This window comes from Corylus avellana, chromosome 4 (assembly GCF_965113065.1).
Source record: "Corylus avellana chromosome 4, dhCorAvel1.hap1.2, whole genome shotgun sequence".
Classification (NCBI taxonomy): Eukaryota; Viridiplantae; Streptophyta; class Magnoliopsida; order Fagales; family Betulaceae; genus Corylus; species Corylus avellana.
The window spans coordinates 3,452,896-3,474,893 of record NC_142493.1 but is presented as its reverse complement, the minus strand read 5'-3'; the positions used below and the strand labels follow the sequence as shown (position 1 = coordinate 3,474,893).

The 21,998-nt window shown below is 35.1% G+C and overlaps 2 protein-coding genes across 3 annotated transcripts; both read right to left on the bottom strand.

The window, feature by feature from the left end:
- Window positions 1-1,061: 1,061 nt before the first annotated feature.
- Window positions 1,062-6,048, bottom strand: LOC132178789 (MAR-binding filament-like protein). Of its 2 annotated transcripts, XM_059591342.2 has the most exons (6): window positions 5,723-6,048; window positions 4,508-4,713; window positions 3,954-4,245; window positions 3,414-3,521; window positions 1,848-2,092; window positions 1,062-1,455 (listed from the first exon to the last, which is right to left on the bottom strand). In XM_059591342.2, the coding sequence occupies exons 1-6, from the start codon at window positions 5,930-5,932 to the stop codon at window positions 1,338-1,340; spliced, it is 1,179 nt and encodes a 392-aa protein (XP_059447325.2). In that variant the 5' UTR covers window positions 5,933-6,048; the 3' UTR covers window positions 1,062-1,337. The 2 variants fall into 2 exon arrangements, with proteins under 2 accessions (XP_059447325.2, XP_059447326.2); XM_059591343.2 differs by lacking the exons at window positions 1,062-1,455; window positions 1,848-2,092 and adding an exon at window positions 2,325-2,616 and having other exon boundaries at window positions 5,723-6,027.
- A 6,375-nt stretch (window positions 6,049-12,423) lies between these two features.
- Window positions 12,424-15,166, bottom strand: GH3.1 (Auxin-responsive GH3 family protein). Its single transcript, XM_059591222.2, has 3 exons — window positions 14,724-15,166; window positions 14,530-14,631; window positions 12,424-14,010 (listed from the first exon to the last, which is right to left on the bottom strand). Exons 1-3 carry the CDS (start codon window positions 15,041-15,043, stop codon window positions 12,636-12,638), a joined length of 1,797 nt encoding a protein of 598 aa, XP_059447205.1. The 5' UTR covers window positions 15,044-15,166; the 3' UTR covers window positions 12,424-12,635.
- Window positions 15,167-21,998: the final 6,832 nt, after the last annotated feature.

Below are 21,998 nucleotides of genomic sequence, written 5' to 3'. Positions count from 1 at the left end.
ATTCAGCTCCGCCGTCATGGCGATGAAGAAAACCAACCCTATTGAAGAAGGCTATCTAGGGATGCTCCGGAGGCGATGAAGGCAGCGCTTGAGAATCTGGAAGACGTGTTGCTTGAACCACCAAGGGCAGTTCAAGGAAATCGAGCCGGTATTTGAAACAAACTAGGTACCTTCCTGATTTGATGGGCGACTCACTTGAGAGCTACCCTCGTTGGTTGTTCATAAACATCGGCTTGCCAGAGGAGGAGGGCAGCAGTAGGACTGGCTGGTTCGCCAAGCATTGCCCAACGAGGAACAAGGATTTCGAGATGTACAAGATTGAGATCGTGACGGACGGCAAGGAGGTGCCACAAATCAGCTTGTCGGATTGGTTGAGGAGGAGCGTGAGAAACGAGGAGTATGTGATTTGGGCCAAACCCTCAAAAAATAATTTAAGGGTTTGGGCCGTCTGGGAGTGGCCGAACCACCCCTGCATCCTTTCTTTTCTTTCTTTTTTTTTCGGGGTTTTTTTTTTTTTTTGTTAGCCGAACCACCCCTGCATCTTTTCTTTTTCTTTTTTGTTTGTTTTTTTCTTTCTTTTTTTTTCGGGTTATTCACGTGTAAGGGTAACTTAACATTCCGTTAAAAAACCTAACAGAATCTTGATAGAAGTATCAAGTAAGTTTATTTGCTTACTACAGGTGACTATTTGATTTTGTTGCAAACCACAAATACTGAAATGGTATTTAACCCTAATTTTTTTTTATTTTTTAAATTGCAATTTTTTTTTAAAAAATGTATTCTTAAACGATACTTTTTTTGTGATTTAAAATTGCAGTGCCAAACTTACTGGAAGTACACAACAAAAATCAGTAAATCCATGCGTAAATTTATTATTCATTCGATCACCAAACATATTAGAGTTGGCAATTCTTTCCAACTCTATTTGTTTTTCTGTGGGCATTGCATTTGCATGTGATTGGAGCCACGTCTTTCTCCCTGTCCAAGCAACTTGAACCCTTTCACATCTTTTTCTGTGATTTATTTAGTACTTATCGTCATCGTTCCATAGATTCCATGCGGACACAAGAAACAACATTGTCATTATGTTCTGCGTTTGTAACAAGAAAGACAAAAACAACAAAATCTGCAAGATACTTACAACAAACATACAAAGATGTATCCTTTTATACATAAACACTCTCCATTTGCAAGAGCCTAATTGGCCTCCACTCATATCTCACTTCTAGCCTCTCATGTTGGAAAACGAATTCAGCCTCCTAATGTTGGAAAACGATTTCTGTATACGCCGGTGAACACGTCTATACACAGATGGAAGCAGTTCAAAAGAGAAACTTTCATCCAACTTGCTCACTACCAGGGGCATCATTTTCAGCATTACTTGTCAAAGATAGGAGTTCCATCAGCTCCATTCGATACTCCAGGCCTCTCAGGTAATGACCCAACAGCATGCACCTTATGGAGGAAAAAGAAAAGGATATATAAGAAAGAAAAACAAACAATTCAAAAAAGTAGACTGAATTTGAACAGGATGCCTGAATAAATTGACAATACATTAGGGACAAAAGCGGGTACTCTTGTCCAAACTTTAAAAAGGAGAATAACAAAAGGCATTAGGGACAAAAGCGGGTACTCTTGTCCAAACTTTAAAAAGGAGAATAACAAAAGGCAAGACACCAGAAAGAATAACTGATTTTCCAAAATTCAGTAATTCTCTTTCAAAGAGCTCATACCCAAAATGTGCAAGGAAATACACAAATGACCATGATTCAAAACAAGCTCAGTACATGCTGGGTCCAATTTTCAATACCAAACAACCATGTGGAGAAAGCGAGAGCTGGACTAACCAGAAGAGGAGGCGTGCCAAGTAATCCCGAGTTAATGAAATGAGAGGCTGGAATTGAAGTGAGGTGTTCTCAACAAGCTCAGCACAATCTTCACTCCCTACATTTATTGTTCCATTTGAGGAATTTTCTGACAGTGGAGGAGCCTTGGAATGCATCTTGGGAGATAGGGTAGCAAGGAGACCATGCACGACAGAGTGGATTATTTCTTTCAATTCAGGAGATGTAGGTTCTGATAATTCAGCTACCTGTACGTAGAACTATTTGTATCAGCCACAAGATGGACTCATATGAAACAATAAATCTAAAATAAAGATAAATGAAAGAAGCTATGTTGAAAGTGGCTGCATGACGGGATGAGTGTAAATTCAATAACTGAATTTTTTTTTTTTTTGATAAATAATGTATATTAAAAACGAGTAAATGGGCACAACCCAAATATACAAGAAGTACACAAAAAAACCCCTACTAAGTAGAAAATAAAGTACATAACACTAAGAAATCAAAAAATGTATACACATGCGAATGAGACCAAGTCACTTTCCATGAAAACATAGTATGTAACGCCATCTTCTTCAACTCGAGCAAGCCAATCTCACGATCCTCAAAGCTTCATGCATTCCGTTCTCGCCAGAGACACCACATCACACAATGGAATCATCCTCCATATGTGCAAAGCAAGCCGTTTACCCAACTGTCCCCTCCAACTTCCCAAGCAATCATTGCTCAAAAAAGGGTTGCATGCAAGATGAGAGAGTATCAAAAGGGCAAACTGGTGTAAAAATAAATACATCCAGACCCCAAAGATTATATGTGAGAATTTTTTTTGTAACAAGTACTTAAACATTACTATCTTATAAGAGCAGGTAGAAATTATTAAGAGATTAGTGTAGAAGCATGATGCTATAACCTGATATCTTGCACTATGTAGTCCAACAGTTAACCAAAAGCCACACCTCATCCCAATACATCCCATGGGCATAAATTAGACTGAAACTTAGCAGTATGAGCGTGGGAACAACTAAGGAGTGAACACGCTTAGACATGAAACAAACAGGATGAAACTACTTCCATACTAGCACTTTCAATTTTATTACTGGAGAAAGAACAGAACATGGATTATGATATCATAAAATAAGCAGCTTTCTTGCAAGTAAAATCCTAAGAGACAAGATTTTCATTCAGAAAGTAATCATAGAAATAAAACAAAGCCTTACGCTTGGTAGGTTACTGTAGCAGAAAGAAATTAAAAGGGGTTTGAACCTATTGTCATAAAAATCCACATTCTCTTTCCTTTTCAGCGCCTTGTCATGAAAAAGAGGGAGTATCAGGGTCGTTTGGTGAATCAAAAAGTGTATACGATAGCATCATCACTAAACGATGTTGAGTCCAAAACTTCCCAAACAAACACTAATGGATGGCACTAGTGTATCAATACTCACACAAACCAAGGCCTGTAACAACAGCCTCTGGTACTAACATATGATGAAACTAGAAAACTTCAGCAATTGGAAAAACTTATAATCCAAAGGAGCATATATTACCAGACTAGCTTTTAAACAGAGTTACCTTTTCCGGTTGTAGAGATCTCAAGTAGTCCAGCAAATCATTCTTTTCCTCCCCAACAAACTGCTGCATTTGAAGTGCAGCACTTTTCCTCTTGACCTCACAAAGTTCCTTTGATAGAATCGAATTGAACTATGAATATATATTCCGACCAGAGTGACAGGTATAATGCAGATAAGAAACAGAGGAAATTGCAAAAAACCAATGGATTGTCCAGACTTGGAAGAGGATTTGTTTTTTTTTAAAAAAAAAAAAAAAAAGGAATGTGACCCTCGCGGAGCTTAAAATTTCATGTTATTGGCCAAAATGATATGAAAATCCAATCAACAACAGCTCCTTTGTTAGTCATAGCTAATATATTCTAATCAGACTTTTGCAGTCCATCCACTGCCAACCACACTATTTCCAAAATCAATGGGGGATAAACATCAATTGAGATATTGTGATAAAATATCAACAATGTCCATACATAATCTAATCAATCTAAACATGAACTCTGATTTCTTAATCTACCGAGAGAGATTCCTTAGTGCTAGAACATACCTTTTTCACTGAAGATATATGAGACTGCAAATGAAGAATATATTGTTGAGCTTCAGGGGAAATTTCACCAAGGCCTTGAATATCAATGTTCTCCAACAAGTCTTCAGTGAATTTTTCAAATTTAGATGGTGATCCATGTTCTCCAGACAATTCAATTATACTTGCACTGTCAAGTAATAACCCTTGTAAATCAAGTCTAGAAATTTCTGGTGTTTGTTTTTCATTATTTTCATCATGCATATCGAGGTTTTTTTCAAGGCAAAGCCTATATTCAGCATTCCGCAATGTGTATCTGCATCAGAAGAAGAAATACCAGTTACAAATGCCTAACATTTTGATAGACATCAGTCAGTAGAGAATGAAAGGAGAAACTACATATAAGCTTCAAGAGAACATAATCTGAAGAAAATAAAACAAGGATTCGTACAACCACCAAAACTGTCTAAATAATTGTATGAGTTCAGTCACTCTTTCTTGTCTCCATCTCCACGGAGATTAATTAGAGAATAAAAATATGGATCTAGCAAAGCACATTATATTGAAAATGAACATACCCAGTCATCATTGAAGAAACCAATAACTTAGAGAGGGGTTCCCATAAAGCCTCAATAAGAACTTGAAATTGGACAGATGGAAGTAAACCCAACATGCCAGATATAGTCCGTTTCATGGCATCCACCGTCGTTGGTGGAACATCTTTCTGAATGAGACTCACATCTAATGGCTCTATCTCTTGTATCAAATTCGAGAGAGCTGATTTCTGCAAAATTAAACACTTATTCAGACACAATAGCATTAATGCATAACCATTTATTAATAACTACATATATTGATCAATAATAAGCATAAATCAAATAGAAAGAACCATTACAAATCTTGCAAAGATGAATATTCACTAGTTTCAGCATTCACATCCAGCTCAACAAATATTTAGGTAAAATTTGGCTAAGGAACACTTTCTTTAGCCATAGTGGCTAACCGGATATGCAGCTTTTTTTGGTATTTTTTACTGTAGGACTAACCATAATAACTAGATAGCCCAATGTGAGTGCTCTAATGAAGCATCACCAAAGCTCACTTCTTTAAGCTCTACAATAGAAATAATGGTAACAATGCGTAGTATGATAGTATCCATTTGGATCGATGAAAAAAGTGTTGCTCTTAACATATATATATATATATATATATATATATATATATATATATATATATATATATATAAGTATCCATTTGGATATAATTTTTCATCATACCATATTAGGAGAATTACTCGTAGCCAACGTAATATAGTTTCCAAGTCTAATTTTTTTTCTTTCTCAATCCCAGACGCTGTTGAATTATAAACAGAGGTAACATAATCACATATTACCAAGTCTACACCCAACATCTTCAATAGAAAAAATATTCATTGTCACTGATACCTGAAAGTTTATCTCTAACATCTAATAAACACAGCAAAAATAACACATGTTCATTAGCAATATCCCCCCCTAATGCAAGACTAAACGAACCTCAAACTAAACTACACAAGTTCACGCTATTAAGCTAAATTCGTTCTCACTGTTCCCAAACAACCAAAAATCGATTCAAGTTTCTCATAATTCTCCTACATTTTCCAGACAACCAGTGAGAAAAACAATCTAAGTACACCACAGAATTAATTTAATTAGCATAAATTACGGGGAAAAAGAGCTAAGTCAAAGAAAAACAACTGTAATTGAACGAATTCAATAGGGGTAAAAGCAAACGAAATAGCAACAGAAGCTGACCTTGGAGGAATTAGAGGAGAGCGAGGGGCGTCTGAAGCTGAGATCATCGAAAGACGAAGAAGCGAGGACTAGGGTCAGGGGTTTTCTAGGGTTTGCGGAGGAGCGGAGAGGAAAGAAGAGGGATAAGGGCTGAGGGAAAGGGCGTGGGGGCGAGCGGAGCAGAGGACGAGGGAGAGAATAGGAGAGGAAAGATGAGGTAGAGGTTGCCATTTCCAACAACACCTGCCACAGACACCGCTTCTCCCTCGCTCTCTCTCTCTCTCGCTCGCTCGCTCGCTCGTACGCTGGGCCTTTCTCTCCGAAGCGTCTAAACTCCGTACAGCCACAATTAAGAGAGAACAGAACAGGAGGAAAAAGAGGTTGAGATTTTCTTTTTTCCTTTTTTTCTTTTTGGGAAATTTTGCTTTAGGCCTTAAACTTTTTAATAGTACCTCCTAATATTAAAAACTCTTAATTTAACTCATGAACTTTTAATTTTATTCAATTGATCCATTCGTCAGATTCAGTCGTTAACTACTAATGAAAACTACTAAAAATACTAAATTATCCTTTGATTTTTTTTTTTAATTTGAAATTAATGGAAAATTTATAATTTTTTTTAAAAAAATTAGGGTTATAAAGGTCATTTTATCACTTTTAACGTTTAAAATTTGACGGAAGGGGTACATTGCATCAAATTGAAAGTTCAAAGGTAAAATTGAGAATTTAAAATTTGAGGAGTCTTTTCAAAATACATGATAGTTCAGGGTCTTAAATGAAGTTTTTTTTTTTTTTTTTTTTCATTCTTATTCTTTATAGGGAAAAATCCACTTCACCTCCATGATGTTTAAGGGGTTTTTCAACTTGAACCCTAAAGTTTAAAAATTGGAAATGTACCCCCTAATGGTTTAAAAAATTTTCAATTTAAACCTTTCGTTACTAATTTTGGTCAAATTAGATGAAAATCTCTAAAATTACGTAATTACCCTGAGGCTTTTTTAAAAAAATCTCCGTCCAATTTAACTGAAATTAGTAACAGAATGTTTAAATTTAAAATTTTTGAAATATTGGGGAGTATATTACCAATTTTTAAACTTTAGGGTTCAAATTAAAAAACTGCTGAAACTTAAAAAGTGTAAAATGAATTTTTCCCTTCTTTATAGGTTTTAAGTCTTTAAGAATATGAAGTCAAAAGTAATCACATGGGATGTCTTTAAATATAAGTCCCATGGTATGGCGGCATTTATAGATCTCACCCAATTTTTTTTTTCAAGAAATTAGTTGTATTTTGTGATCCCCTATGTGCAAACCTATTTTTCTTACTTAAGCTCCCATGAATTAATAAAGTGCATTGAATTAAAATATAGGGTTAAATATATTTTAGCCCCCTTAGGTCCCGTTTGATTTGCGGAATAGACCATTAGATTGGACTAGCTAATACTAGGTATAACTAGTCATTTGTTTGGTAACACTCTATTCCTGAGAATAGTCTATTATCATGGGACTACTAATTTCATATACACAGGGTTAGCTAAGCCACTAAAAAATGAGTGGCTTAGCTAATCATTTCCTATGAAATTAAATTAATTGTGTAAATTGCCACAAAAAACCCCACTTGTGGGATTAAATTCTCTCTCTCTCTCTCTCTCTCTATATATATATATATATACATATATCTCTGTTTCTCTTTTTCTCCATCTCTATATTTCGTTCTCTCTTTTTATTTTTTTTCTGATTCTTCTAGTACAATTTTTCTGCAAATGCAAACGATTTTTTTTTCTCTACGTCGTCTCCCTTCTCTGTATCGTTTCTCAGTTTGTTTTTTTTCTTTTTTTTGTTTTTTTTTTTTGTTTAATTCTGTTTTTTTATTTCTTTTGATTCTCTGTATCGTTTCTCTATGATTTTCTTCTCTTCGATTCTCTTTTTTTTTCTTCCTTTTTTATTTTTATTTTTATTTATGTACCTTTTTTTCTTTTTTTTCTTTTTTTTTTTAATTCTGTTTCTCTTATCTTTTTTTTTCTCATTTTTTTTTTCTTTGACGGAGAAACAGAATCTGCAAGGTTTTTATAAAATACAAATATATAATCTGTTTTTTTATTTATTTTGATTCTTTGTACATTCCCCAACTATATATATATTTTTTTATTTCAAGATTGAGTTTGATTCTGTTTTCTCCAACTATATTTTTTTTATTTTAAGATTGAGTTTGATTCTGTTTTCTCCAACTATATTTTTTTATAAAAATAATTTTGTAGCATAATTAAAAAAAAAATTAAAGAAAAAAAGAAAAGGACACATACTTGACATAATTAAAAACAAAAAATAAAAATAAATTATAGTGAAGTTGTTTATTTATTTATTTATTTTAAAAAAAAAAAACAATGAAAGTCCTTAATAATATAAATTGTATTTATATTATAAGGGTATTTTATGAAATTTGACCACAATATAATTTCATTCACCAATATATTGCATTGTACCAAACGAAGAAATATGATTAGCTAGTCTATTACAGCGTTACAACCAAACAAAGGAATATGAATAACTAATCTATTACACACTTTTCTATTCTCAGTAGTAGCTAATCATTTTTCAATAGACTAGACATTCCGCGAATCAAACGAAGCCTAAGTATTTATGAAGATAGAGGTCTCTCTAATGTTTATAGACAAATAAAATTGTAGCTATTACAAGAAATTTGGTCAGCATCAACCAAATTTGTAGTGACTTTCGGGTCGTCACTATTAACCATTTATTAGCGATGATTATAGAATACTACAAAAATTTATTATCAACGACAATTTCCTTGTCGTCACTGATATTGGAGCAAAATAAATTTGGTGACACAGGATGTCGCAATAAGAATTTTTGTGATTACTTTTTAGTATTAGCGATGACTATAATGTCGTTGCTAATAGGAATACAAATACATATAAAGTTGTCGCGGATAAATCATTAATATACAATTTCAATTTCATTTTATTTGATTTGTAATTGCATTGAATAAAGTTTCACATATTACATGTTTAATTTGCTATAAAAAAATTGTAAAAATCAAACCCATGTTTTAAAAAGTTGCTACTTATATATATACATATATTTATAAACACTATGAGAGAGAAATGAGTGCCTACAGGTTCTCAAAAATTGTTGGAGCGTTCATCGTAGTTTTAACAGAGCAGCTTAAATATAATAAAATAGTAGTTTGATAGACTAAAGTGTCACAATTATCAGTACATAGCACTTCATAAAAAACAACTATTAATTAATGTATTTTTATAGATTGTTTCATTCAATTCGTAAAAATTAATTTAAATAATGAAATTGATTCTCCCCATTGATCAATCTCTCTTGGACTCAATCGATTCCGCATTTGCTAATACATCATCTATTAATTATGAGTAATTTTATAAGTTTTTCTTGTGTCACTTCAAACATTAGGTGATTTTTAAAATTACCATTTGATCGAAAATTCAATAATGATCAATCATAAGTTCAATGGTAATTTTAAGAACCACATTATTCGTAGAATGACACAAGATGAACACAAGAGTAATTTATAGCATTACTAATTAGTTATATGCAACTTACCTTATAATCAATAATTTAGAATATGTTTGGTATCCGGAATGACCAAATTAAGTTATTTCATTCTCAATAAAAGTTATTTATTTTTCTAGTGTAATAGTAATTTCACATACCAAACATACCGTTAATGCATGCTTTAATTATCTTTTATTTAAGGCTAAGAACTCCATAATCAAAAGATACTTACCAACCCTTCAAATGGCTGGTTTAGTTCATGGATAAAGATAGCAAGGAGAAAGTGCTGTGAAGCCCCCACCAATCTACACGTTTTTCATCTGGTCTTCTCCCATATACCAGCCACTTTTAGACCAAAAAACCCTTTCTAAGCAACTTGGTTAAGTGATCAAAACAAGCTTAGAACTCAACAAAAATAATAATAATAATAACAATAATAATAATAATAATTAAAGCTTAGAACATTTTGGTAAAGGAATAAAGGGAATTGGTCATTTCAAGGGTTTCAAAAGTTGAGCCAATTGTTGTCCAAGTTGGCAGGCTGTCGTCTTCTTTTTTTTTAAGCAAAAAAAAAAAAAGGGGGGGGGGGGGGGGGGGGGGGGGGGGCCAAGTAGGGTCTAATCCGGTTAAGGGTCGTTTGGGATTGTGGCTCAATAAATGCGATTTTAAAAATTACGTTTTTAAAAATTGTGTTTTTAAAATCGTTACTTTTTAAAATTATAAAAGTGTTTGGTAAAACATGTTAAAAAGTACATTTTATTAAATATTTGTTATGCGAAATCATGATTTTCTGTGCCTTTTCAAATAAGCACCCTTTGGTTCCCAAGAGATAGCTCAATCGGCTGGGACCACGCCTAATGAAATGGAGGTCACTAGTTCGAATCTCCATCCCCCTCTTGTGCGGACATGTCAAAAAAAAAAAAAGCACCCCTTGGACTGCCTATAGAAATCATAGATTTTTTTTCCCTATTTTAAATTAAATGCTTTTTAAATCGCAATGCCAAACACTTAACGTTTTGCGATATCTTTTAAAAACGCAAATTATTCTTGTCAAATCGCAATCTCAAACGCACCCTAAAAGCATGTTTGGATTGCGTTTGAGAAATAGAGCTTTTAAGTTAAAAAATGGTTTTTGATAAAAGCTTTAAAATGAAGTTTTTACCAAAAGTATGTTTTTGTCATTTTAAAGCTTTTTGGACCATTAAAAGCGCTTTTAATTTTTTTACCAAACGACTACTTTTTTCTTTAAATGGACTTTTTGAGTATTAAACTCATTTTGATACCCCTCAAACGCAATCCCAAACAAACCCTAAAAATTACACTTTTGTTTTTTTACTATCTTAATTTGTTGAAGTAATAATGTTAATCAATCTTTAATTTCTTTTAGTAAGGATTAATTGATAATTACATGTCAACAAGTAGAATAGTAATGAGACAAACTTTGGCATTTTACTCTTATAAAATTCGGTAATAGTAAAGACACAAAACCTAAAATTTCATATAAGTTTTTTTTTCTTCTTTATTGTTAGGTCACAAAGAATGACCAACAACTAAGTAGGGACTACTTTTAACTCTCTCCATGTTACTAAGCAAAAATTAGGATGGACAATTTTTTATATGACCCACAAATTTAATACGAATCTAACACGATTTAAAGGATTATGGTTGATGAACCCCAAGGGGTTGGCCCAAGTGGTGAAGGCTTTGGTCTTGAGGGTTTGCTCCCTTCAAGGTCCAAGGTTCAACACTCCATAGGTACAAACAATCCATTAAGGCCACACCCCTTGATGAAAATCTAGCGATTTAACCAGTTCTATATAGGGAAACTTCCGAGGGTGTGATGCTCGTGACTGGAGTTTATTCTGCAGGGGTGGGTCCGAAGGGTCCTGCCTTAAAGAGGTTCTCCGACATAAAAAATTTTTAAAAAAAAATAAGAGAGAAGAAATTATGGTTGATGAGTCTGACCGATTTAGTTAAATGGGTCAAGTTAAGGTTGTCCCGTATAATTTTATATGCATGTTTCGACACGACCTAAGCTCAACATAGTGGCAGACAATTTTTGACATGACCCATAAACCTAACACAATTCAATATAAAATTAGGAGGTCAGAGTTGAGGGGTTTGACTTGTTTAATTAAATGGGTCGGTTATATTAACCTATATAGTCTTATACATACGTCTCGATACGACTCAAATCCGATACGCAAACAATAATTGTCACCCTAGCTAAATCCCATTTTATTTTGAATTTCATATTGAATTTGTATAGCCACATGAGCAAGATAGAAGTAGAAATTAAGAAATACAATCCTCATTCTCCCTAAAATTCTAAAGAGTATCGTTGGTAGTAGTTGTAGCGACTTTATAAATCTTTTTATTAGGATGACATTAGTTCATGGATTCGTTTTTTTTTAATAAACCAAAAGAGACAAATAGATAAAGCTTATATGATCACATCGCGAGAGAAAAGGGATAAGGTTTAACTTTTCAGTCAATTTACGCAAGTTTATCTTTAAACAAGCACAAAGAGGAAACAAGATGCGATCGATACTGGCCAGATGCATCAAAAAGCATAAAGGTTGCTTCTAAAAGGAGGAATGTAGACTCTTCGGCTAAATAAAAAATGTTTTTCTTTTTAAAAAAACCAATGGGTATTTTCTAAAGTTGAACTCCCACTTAATTAGTGAGGTCTAACTCGTAATAAATTAAGAAACTATTAATAATTAATAAAAAATTACCCTAAACTTTCAAGGAAAAAAACAAAATGGTGTGGCCCCTAAGGTCCCCTAATAGCGAGAAAATCAAAATCAAAATAGCTAGACAATCATTCACTCAATGTAACATCAAAATCATTCCCTAGCTAACTGGCCAACAGCGAGAAAATCTTGGTAACTAATTACTTTGTAATTATTTTAGTGATATATGATTGTTTCTAGAAAGCACGTATAGTGTCATCAATGCGTTGGTCAAGTCTTATGAACAGTAATGCTATATATTATATTTTTATTTAATTGTTTAGGCTTTTCTTGTTTGACCAAATCTCATATTACCGTCAAAATTAACAGAATTCAATAAATAAAATTGGTGGAATCTAATTTTTTGTGCTATTGGTTGTGTCTGCATTGCTTAGGTGGATGTTTCCAAAAGACATGAAAGAAACAACACACTGCACAGTCCACTTGAAATGTTACATCCTTTAATTTCCACGGGTTAAATGAACCAAAATACAAAACCTGACACTGACATGTCCTAATCAACCACATACACTTGTTTCAGACTTTCCACAAAACCTACTCACAAGAAGAAAAAAAGAACCAATTAAAGAAATACAAAGAGAATAATCTCTCTATACGACCAAGACTATTGACTTCCAAGCTGGGTCGGTGACTCATCACCGTCTCCTCTCAGGGGTCCAACGTGGCAAAGCTGGGCTAAAATGCGCCGACACCACCCTGGAGTCCAAAAGCTCCATGATGGGAGTAAAATTCACGCACCGCGGCACCTTATACTGGTTGATGGACGCGCCTCTCGAGATCGCGTAGTCCATCAGCTCCTCAAACGTACCGTTTTTGACCACGCGAATCTCCAACGGACCAATCGAGTTGTCCGCGACTCGGCCTTGTCGGTACACCGAGTTGAGAGTTTCCTCCATCGCCAAACAGCACCGGTTCAGCACCTCGTGACTCGGCGAGTTGGCGGGGTCTTTCACTAGGAGCTCCCAGTATATGACGTAGTGACCCGGAATCGTTGTCGTGTCGGCGTAGCTCGTGTACTCCACCACGCTGGTGTTGAAGTTTCGGAGGATTTCGGACGCATTCTCCATGGCCTTTTGCAACTCGGCCTCGTCGGTCTTGTCCGAGTCAATGCTGAGCAACACATTCTTTCTCCGCACGAAGTGAAACTGCGGGGCCGAGTTGTGGAACCCGGTGACTCGGAGAATGTCGCCGACTCGGTACCGGTACAGCCCTGCGTAGGTGGTGATCACCAGCTCGTACTCTTTCCCGACCTCCACGTCGACGAGGTCGACGAGTTTTGGGGCCGAGCCGCGGGTCGAGCAGGCCGAGTTCGGCTCGTGGGGTAGAAACTCGAAATAGGCCATGTTTGGCATTATGGTGTACGAGACCTCGGAGGGCTTGCACATTGGGTTGAGATTGAGTCCGAAATAGCACTCCGACGAGGCGTACATTGTACAGGCGAGTGGCAATCCGCCGCTATAGTGATCAAGCGTCGGTATATATTGAGCCATAGCACCCGTCACAATAACGTCCAAGTACTTCGTGTTGGGCCAAATTCGGGTTATAATCCCCTCCCAGTTGTCCTCGGAGCATTCTTTGGCAATGAAATCGGCCAATTCGGGTTGGGGTTTGAGGATCCGGGCCAAGCAGTCTTTGATTCCCGGGTCGGTGATTTTCGGGTTGACAGTTCCGGTTCGGATGTCGTGGGCGAGCTGGGTCCAGTTGAGCTGGAGGAACCGGATGGCCCGAAGGAGGCCGGAGGCAAACACGGCACCGAGGCGGAGGACCTGGTGGCGCTCGACGAGGCCGCAGAGCATCTGGGAGTACATGCTCTGGAAAGAGTCGGCGCAGAGGATGGCCTCGTTGGGGCTCGTCTGGACGTTGTACGGGTCGTAGGGTCGGGTCTTGAAGTGGTCACTCTTGTAGTAGCTGGTGAGCACCGGGCGGGCCAAGAGCCCACCCGGTGTCTTCGACTCCGCCTTCACAAACAGAAAGTATAGCCCCTTGCCCTTGTCCAAACCCGGCACATAACTGTATCATTATAAATAAATAAATAAATCCATTTAGTCAAACTAAACGTAGTAGTCATAAAAAAATAGGTATGTTAAAAAGCAGTAACGTCTAATAAAATTCGTTAAAAATTAATTTTTCTGTTAATTAAGTGTTTAGATAATATTAATATAAAAAGTTTGATTTCATGGCCTTTTCACTTGCTTTTTTCTTCCTGTATTACCATCATCAATATCATCAGTGGAAACCCACCAACTGGCATAACCAGAACCAGAATGGCGGTGTATTAAAAAATGCTATATTTATTAATTTACTAATTTTAAAGAAAAAATTTGATAAATATAGTATTTTTCATTACTTTAAAAAAGCCAAAGAAGGGAAAAAATAAAAAAATAAAAAAATAGATTGGAGGTTCAGGTTTCAACCAAGACTGCAGACGGCACAGAATAAAAAGTCTTATTAACTAGACAGTTCACAGGTATTTCTTGGAATTAAAGCGCGTCGTTTTGTATTTTAAGTTTTTTTATTTTTTGCACTTACAGGTTCATCACTGGCATGAGAAGGCTGTATAGCAGCTGGCGACGATCCAGCTCTTCCTGAATGGTGGGCATGAGTTTTCTTTCCCCAGCTGAAGTCCCAGAGCTGTAAATTTCAAAGTAAATAAATTTAGATAATGTTCCTATCTTAGTAGGAATCACGTTCTGAGATTCTATATATGTTGAAAATATATGCACCTAGTGAGGAACTCAGAAATGGGGTGGGCGGAGAGGATGGGAGAGCGGTCCCCATTGGCGATACGCTGGATTTCGGGCTGAAGATCCTCGTAGGTAATCATGGGGATTACTGATTTGAAGGTGTCGCGGTCGGTGGCGCCGTGGAGTTTGAATCGCTTGAGGTACTCGGTCTCGGCGTTTCGGCTCAGGATCTCGGCCAACACCCTCTCTTGCACCGCGTCGGCGTTTCTCGTCGTTTCCTCGATGAACTGGAGTGCCTTCGCGTCCTTCTCGCAGGCCGGAGGCCCAAGCGGCGACGATATTGCAGAGTCAACAGCCATTTGGATATAAAAGAGATTGGTTAATTTGTTTTTTCAGAGTTTTAGAGCGCAGAGAGAGGAAGAGAGAGAGAGAGAGAGAGAAGGCTTTGAGAAATGTTGATGAGGTGGGAGTGGTGGTGGTGGTGCAGTGAAATGAAGGGGTGGGGGGAGGGTGGGTTTTATAATGGGAAGGACACGCGGTCACACACACGGAATATCTATCTTTTAAGAGAAGACTGCCACGTCACGTGACATGTCAGTGTGGGGCCCAGGAGGTGCCAGAGACAAAAGGGCAGCTTGGGAGGAAACTGACGGACCTATACGGAGGGAGGGCCGTGGAAAGTAAAACGAAGTTTGTCTCTGTGGGGAGTGTAGGGGGAAAAGGGGACAGAGTGGGGGCCCGCAACACGTAGACATGGCCCGAAACAAGGCGGGCATGTGGGGTTGGTGACAGCCATGTCAGCCGAGCGCAGGGGGTAAGGGGGAAAAAAAAAAAAAAAAAAATTCATTCACGGGTGGGTGTGGAGTAGGGCATTGCGAGAGAGAGAGGGGGTGTGATTTGTTTTATTAGAAGGTGATGCGCATGAACCAACCACGGGGCTGCTTTCGGGTAAAAATGTTGGTCATCGACAGCGACGGGCAGCCGGCGGAGGAGGCAAGTATCTTCTGCACAGGCACAGCGAGGGAGACAGATGCCTGAAACCGCTGTCCTGTTCCACGAGACTTTTTTGAAACACATTTATATAATATTGTCTTCTATATATACATCATGCATGTGTTAAACCTTCACGCCGGAAAAAGACGACTCCTAAGTCCTACCCGGCACCTCATGAAACGGCCGGGCGGTGCATGGACTTTTGGTATTATTATTCTTATCTCTTCATTCTTCACCCTTAAAAAAAAAAAAAAAAAAAAAAAAAACACTCCCTCGATCATCATCTCATGCCACTTACGTGAACTTCCTGCCTTGAAACTCTACGAGATTAGGAGCTTAATTAATTAATTAATTACACACCTCATAATTAAGCAAATACTTGTTCATAATCATTTGCTTGCTTCTATATACGTACTGATGAGTTAATTAATTTATTCTGAATTTAATTAATAGTAGTACATGTTAGAATATTCACATGGTTAATTAGTAGTAGTACAGACAGGATTAAATTATTGATGGGTCTAAAATATATCAGTTTAATTAAGTTTTTAGATTAAGACTGCAATATTTAATATGTTGCATTAAACTTAACCTTTTACATGGTTAAAAATGCCAGTAAATTTAATATAGTTTTGAACTTTTGGTGGCCGGGGTGTTCCACAAATGCGGACTTGATGACTAAATTAATTATGATGTACATAAAATAATAAAGAGATCGAAGTATTAATCTTAAAAAGCCCGACGACTATATATATAAACAATGACAAGGAAAACTGTTAGTAACCGTCACTATATATCATATAATAGTAAAATAGCTAGCTAGCCAGAAGAAGCTCAGATATAATTAATTAATTAATTAATTAATTAACTAATAACCTAGCTAACCGACATTACATGCATTATCCTTGTTATACGCATTTATAAAATGTTGATGCTCTTTTTGAGGTCACCCTACATCATTTTCATTGTCTTTTCGTCTCCTTCTGAATTGCTTATGCAAATCATACAATATTCATATTTTTTATACAATTTTTTTTTGTTTTTGGTTTTGTTGGGATGACTTATCCATGAAGAACTCTAGGGGTGATCATCGATCGGTACAATGCCTCACGAAATTGTGGAAATATATATGCTTAAAAAATCGGAACACTAGTATATGTCCAAAAATTGGGTCACACCCGCGACTAATTTTTGTGGACTTTACCTAGTTTGGCATACATAAAATAATAAAAATTGATGGCGTGTACCCACAGCCACGCCATGCATGATTTCTTGCGGGGATCAAAGAGCCTGTTTGGTTGGTGTCCAAATTTGATCATGGCCACGGTTTTCAACGGCCAGATGGAGATGGAGATGGATGATGGAGGATGGATGATGGAGGGTGTTTGGATTGGAAGGGAAAGAGCAGGCTATTTTCCCTTCTAGCCTCTTGATTGATTTCAGTGTTAGGTTTTCATGGAAAAAAGTGGCTTTGGAGACTTTGACCCTTTCAAACCCTTAAGCAAGATCAAGAGGGACAAGTAAAGAGCTTTCAGGCCTTTTTGTCTTGGCAAACATATATGGAATGGGGCCACTAAATTAATGTATAGGTAATCCAATTAGTTTAAGCTTACATCACCCCTACTTGATTATAGATTAGTACTTTGACCAATTCCTTGCTCTGAATTCATCCAACATGATAACAAAGCAGCCTCTCTTTCAGTTTCATCAAATTTAGATATTAGAAAAAAGTTTTAATTAATTGGGGTTAGTTATTAGATCACTAATTAATGGAGACAACACATTCATTACATGTCATCATCATCATTTTTACCCTAAGAGAGAAAAAGAAACAAAGAAATAGAGATTTTATTCATAGCATTAATTTTGTTGTCCAAATTGCTAGTAAGTAATTTTGCTGTCCAAATCGTTAGCAATTCGAATAACAAATCTTACAGAGCTCCAATGGGGGTCCTTATCCGAGAAACCTACCCAGATAAGCTCCATAAAGACTTTCGCGGCAATTCGAACTACAAATTATTAAGGATCTAGATTCAAAAAGAAGAGACTGTACATCCAAAAGTTGAAGGTGATCATAGCAGTCTAGACAACAATTTGTTTGAGATTTGAATTCAAATAGAAGATGCATGCATTGAAGCTAAAAGTGATCAATTTTCTCGTGGCCGGCTCCACCCTTTGAATAATTATTCCTACATAATTATAAGTTCACATTAAAAAGGAGAATTAAATCCTATTTAAGGAATTATATTTTAATGCCAGTTGAGAATTGAGCAGTGACCCTTAAAAAAAGAACAAATACAAATTAAAAAAGTTAATTAATTAAGCACACACGTTTTTTTGCATTTAATTAATTTGCCCCACTTAGTTGCAAGGGCTAGCTTGAGCTGGTCCACGCTTTAATTCAAAAGTCTTTCATGAGATGCTAAGAAGGTTGCAAACGCAAGCAATCTTTTATGTTTGTTACCAACAAATCTTGTAGGCCAACTGACAAACCCCATTTTGGCAGGTGGTTCGGGAAGCCGATAAAACAATTGAAGTCACGTCAGTCACTAAAAATAATTTAACACTCCTTATTACATAAGAACGTGCACGTGCCAACAAATTCTAAAAAAAGTTTTAGCATTTTACCAAAGGAATTATGGAAGTAGTTTATTTTTCATAATATTCAATAGAAAAATAAATTATAGTATCAAACAACGGATCATAGAATAGTATTGAGATAAAACTGTGGTTTCTAACAATATTACTTTTTTTAAAAGCACATAAAATTGAAATTAAGACGTTTCACATTTTATAGTTACAATTAGAGCTAGGGGTGGGAAAAATAATAATAATTTTTTTTTTTTTTGTGTGTGTTTTATTTTCTCTTCCTAAAACAAAAATATTAATAAATAACTTAAATAATAATAATAATAAAAACCCCTTAATTAGCTTGCCCACATTGAAATTTCATGTGCTTAATACAAGTGGATTACCGTACTGATTGGCATTGCATCTCTAGCTGGCCGTATTAATTTCCGTACTAAATCTCAGTCTCATGCAAAATAAAACTTAATTAACCGACCATTTAAAAAAAAAAAAATTATGACTTATGTTATTATATTTATGCGTTTGATAAGATTAATTACATAGTGGATACCAAGACCAAGAGAATAATAATACTCTATTTACTCATGAGAAGGAAAATATATACATTTTATATTTATATTTATAGTCTCCCAAGTGGAGGAAACGTGGAAGCAAGGAAGGGTGGTGGAAAGTGAAAACCGGCACTTTGTTGGGTCACGTTTGGCAAAGTCAAAAGTGCATGGAATAGAAAAATGATCCACGTGAAGGGTATTTTTGAGCTCCACCGGCCGGGGTACAAGGATGCTTCCTATTTTTCTAAGCCACGTGTTACATTAAGTGGGTAGTTTTGGTTGTTTATTTTTCTTTCTTCTGGTCAACGGTAGTGAATATCTTCACTTCTTCTTTGGTCCAAAGCAAACGACACTCAGAAGTGAGATTTTTTTTGGGTGTTGCTCTGAAATTTCCCTTCACAGTCTCACAGATCGATGATCCTTGACTCATGGTTTTTGCTTTTGGTCCAAAACAAGACAATCTCGTTTCTCATGTTTTCAACAATCAAGACCCATGGTGGCTGTTGGAGTACGACTAGCCTCCCCCAATGCAAATTCTCGTTGACTTGTTGACCAACTTTTAAGTGAGATATTTAGAATTTTAAAATTAAATGGTTAGATTAATTGGTTGGTTCTATATTAGTTTACTTTTTAACCGTGTTAAGTGATGATTTTACGTGGTATTAGATTTATATTTCACTTCAATTGAATATTTTACGTATTGAGCCTTTTAATACAACGTTTGAATACTCATTTGATTACACTTAAACAGAGAGAATACAAATATCTCATACATTTTTATTAATAAGGCACTAAAATGTACGTTCTCACGCGTGCACTAAACCATGACAATTTGTATACAAAAGTTAGGCCATGTAATTGTTATGATTTTGTTTTTTTAATGCTACTTTTTGGGTTTGATTGTGACTATTTGTAAAATTTGTGTACAAAAGTGAGAAGCTATATATTTTATTCCACAAAAAAAGGGAAATGAACATTTTTTATTTAGTTATAGATGAAAAAAAAAAAAATCAAATAGCATAAACACTTTATATATATTGAGAAATGAAATAAAAACCACGATTTATTTTTTCATATAATTTTTTTTGTTTTATTTAAATAATTTTGTATCAAACAACCTTATGCACTTAAAGAAAGAAACATAAGGATATATTGTGAAGATAAATAATTCTTACACGATGCCTAGGAGTAAACCAAACATTAGAGTCTCATATTCTCATAAATCCTATAAGAAATTCCTAATCATCTCCAAATGCAAGGATAATCACATTCTTGAGAGTCCAAATTCCTAGGCATCACATTCTGAGAATGTTAGATTTTGAGAACCAAACGTGAAGTTAAGCTTTTGGAAATGTGGATGCCGAGAGAATAATGTTAGATTTTGAGAACCAAATGTTACGTTAAGCTTTTGAATAAGTGATGGTTTAACATTGAAGAAAATAATTATCAGCTTAATTGGAACACCCAAACAATAAAAGAGAGACATCTTGAATAAAAAAAGGATTATCAGTTAATGGCATCAAAAGGAAAATAAATGGAGGACTAAAACTTAGATGAAACAATTGAATAACAAACAATATATAATTTGGGACTAATCCAAGATTTAGAAAAAATTTCAAAAATATGTGCTGAAAATTTGAGCAATATATCTCAATAGGAGGCTTAACAAGTAGAACGAAACTCATACAATTCAAAGTTGGTAGAAGGTTGGCAAATTAGACAAAGGTCATATTCGTGGCAGATAGAACACAATCTCTAGCTTTGATTGAATTACAAGTAATGTTAGAAGTTTTCCTTATGTTCCTTTAAGGATCTGTTTGGGTATATATATGTTTGAAAAGCTTAAAAATGCTTTTAACACTCAAAAAGTACGTTTGAACAAAAAAAAAAAAAAAAAAAAAAAAAAAACCCATTTTGGTAAAAAAATTGAAAAACACTTTTAAGAGTTCAAAAAGCCTAAAAATGGCCAAAACACACTTTTGCCAAAAGCTTAAAAATGAAATTTTTGCCAAAATGCGTTTTTTTTTTTAATATTTTTTTACTTAAAACCTTTATTTCTCAAGCGCAATCCCAAATAGTCAAACAAGCTCTAAAAATGATATGGCTCTTAAAATTACTATTAAGCTTGTAACTGATCATTAGTGAATTTTGATCAAATAGTATTTTAAAAAACCACCTCATTTTTAGGTAGTGTTTGTTAAACAACACCAAACACCACCACACTATTCATCTTATTTTGCCAAAAAAATCAACATAAAAACATTATCATTTTTTATATCACATCATTCACTTTTTACTACTATTTAAATAAAAAAAATCACTACAAACAAATTTTTTTTTACTTTTCAATACCACTTTTTTACTTTTCTATACCAATCATTATTTTCTTTTTTAATTTTTTTTAATGTCAACAGTATTGTGGAAAAGACATTGTTGTTTAACAAACAAGGCCTTAGAGTGATACAAAGATGGGCTTTTAGAATTATTGACTCCCTTGATTGATCGAGTAACTATATAAATCATTCTTGTGTCACTCCAAGAAAGAGATGGCTTTTAAAATTACTATTTGATTCAAATTCAATAACGATCAATTACAAGTTTAATGGTGATTTTAAAAGTTACGCCACTTTTAGAGTGACATAACGGGGACACAAAAGTTATTGCTAGCTAGCATTACTATGATGGATCAACTCAGGAGCATTATTGTTATGTATAATGTATTTATAATAATAATAATAATAATTAATCACAACATTATTAAGATAAATTCTTGTCATATACGAGAAACATATTAGTTACAAATAATCATCACATGCATCTTGGGTAATGGGTATATTTACTGCTTTCTTATCTGTCTAGAGTTTATCTTCAAGAGGTTGTTGAAATGTTTCTTTCTTATCTGATGTTTCTGTTCCAATTAGACCTTAATATCTCTCTCACTTGCCGACACACAAAGAATTATCTCTCTATCTTTTTCCCCTTTTCAGTGGAGGCCGGGGGTTGTGGTCCTGGGGGTGGGTGCATGCAAACAAATTCATTTTTAACATCTTATTCTGCTCTTCTCAATTAAGTTAACCCCCAAAAGAAATTGACAAAAAAAAAAAAAAAAAATTGAACCCTATAAATCCTATCCCTTCCATAGATTTTTTTTTTAAAAATAATTATTTTTTAGACCGAAACC

What these genes read in the sequence shown, in the direction of transcription:
- LOC132178789 (XM_059591342.2), bottom strand. Translation starts at nt 5,932, where the DNA reads ATGGCAACCTCTACCTCATCTTTCCTCTCCTATTCTCTCCCTCGTCCT. An exon ending in GATCTCTACAACCGGAAAAG is followed by an intron (nt 2,093 to 3,413) that starts GTAACTCTGTTT and finishes TTCTACGTACAG; the next exon opens with GTAGCTGAATTATCAGAACC. An exon ending in TTGGCACGCCTCCTCTTCTG is followed by an intron (nt 1,456 to 1,847) that starts GTTAGTCCAGCT and finishes TTCCTCCATAAG; the next exon opens with GTGCATGCTGTTGGGTCATT.
- GH3.1 (XM_059591222.2), bottom strand. Translation starts at nt 15,043, where the DNA reads ATGGCTGTTGACTCTGCAATATCGTCGCCGCTTGGGCCTCCGGCCTGC. An exon ending in ATTTCTGAGTTCCTCACTAG is followed by an intron (nt 14,632 to 14,723) that starts GTGCATATATTT and finishes TGAAATTTACAG; the next exon opens with CTCTGGGACTTCAGCTGGGG. An exon ending in CTCATGCCAGTGATGAACCT is followed by an intron (nt 14,011 to 14,529) that starts GTAAGTGCAAAA and finishes ATAATGATACAG; the next exon opens with TTATGTGCCGGGTTTGGACA.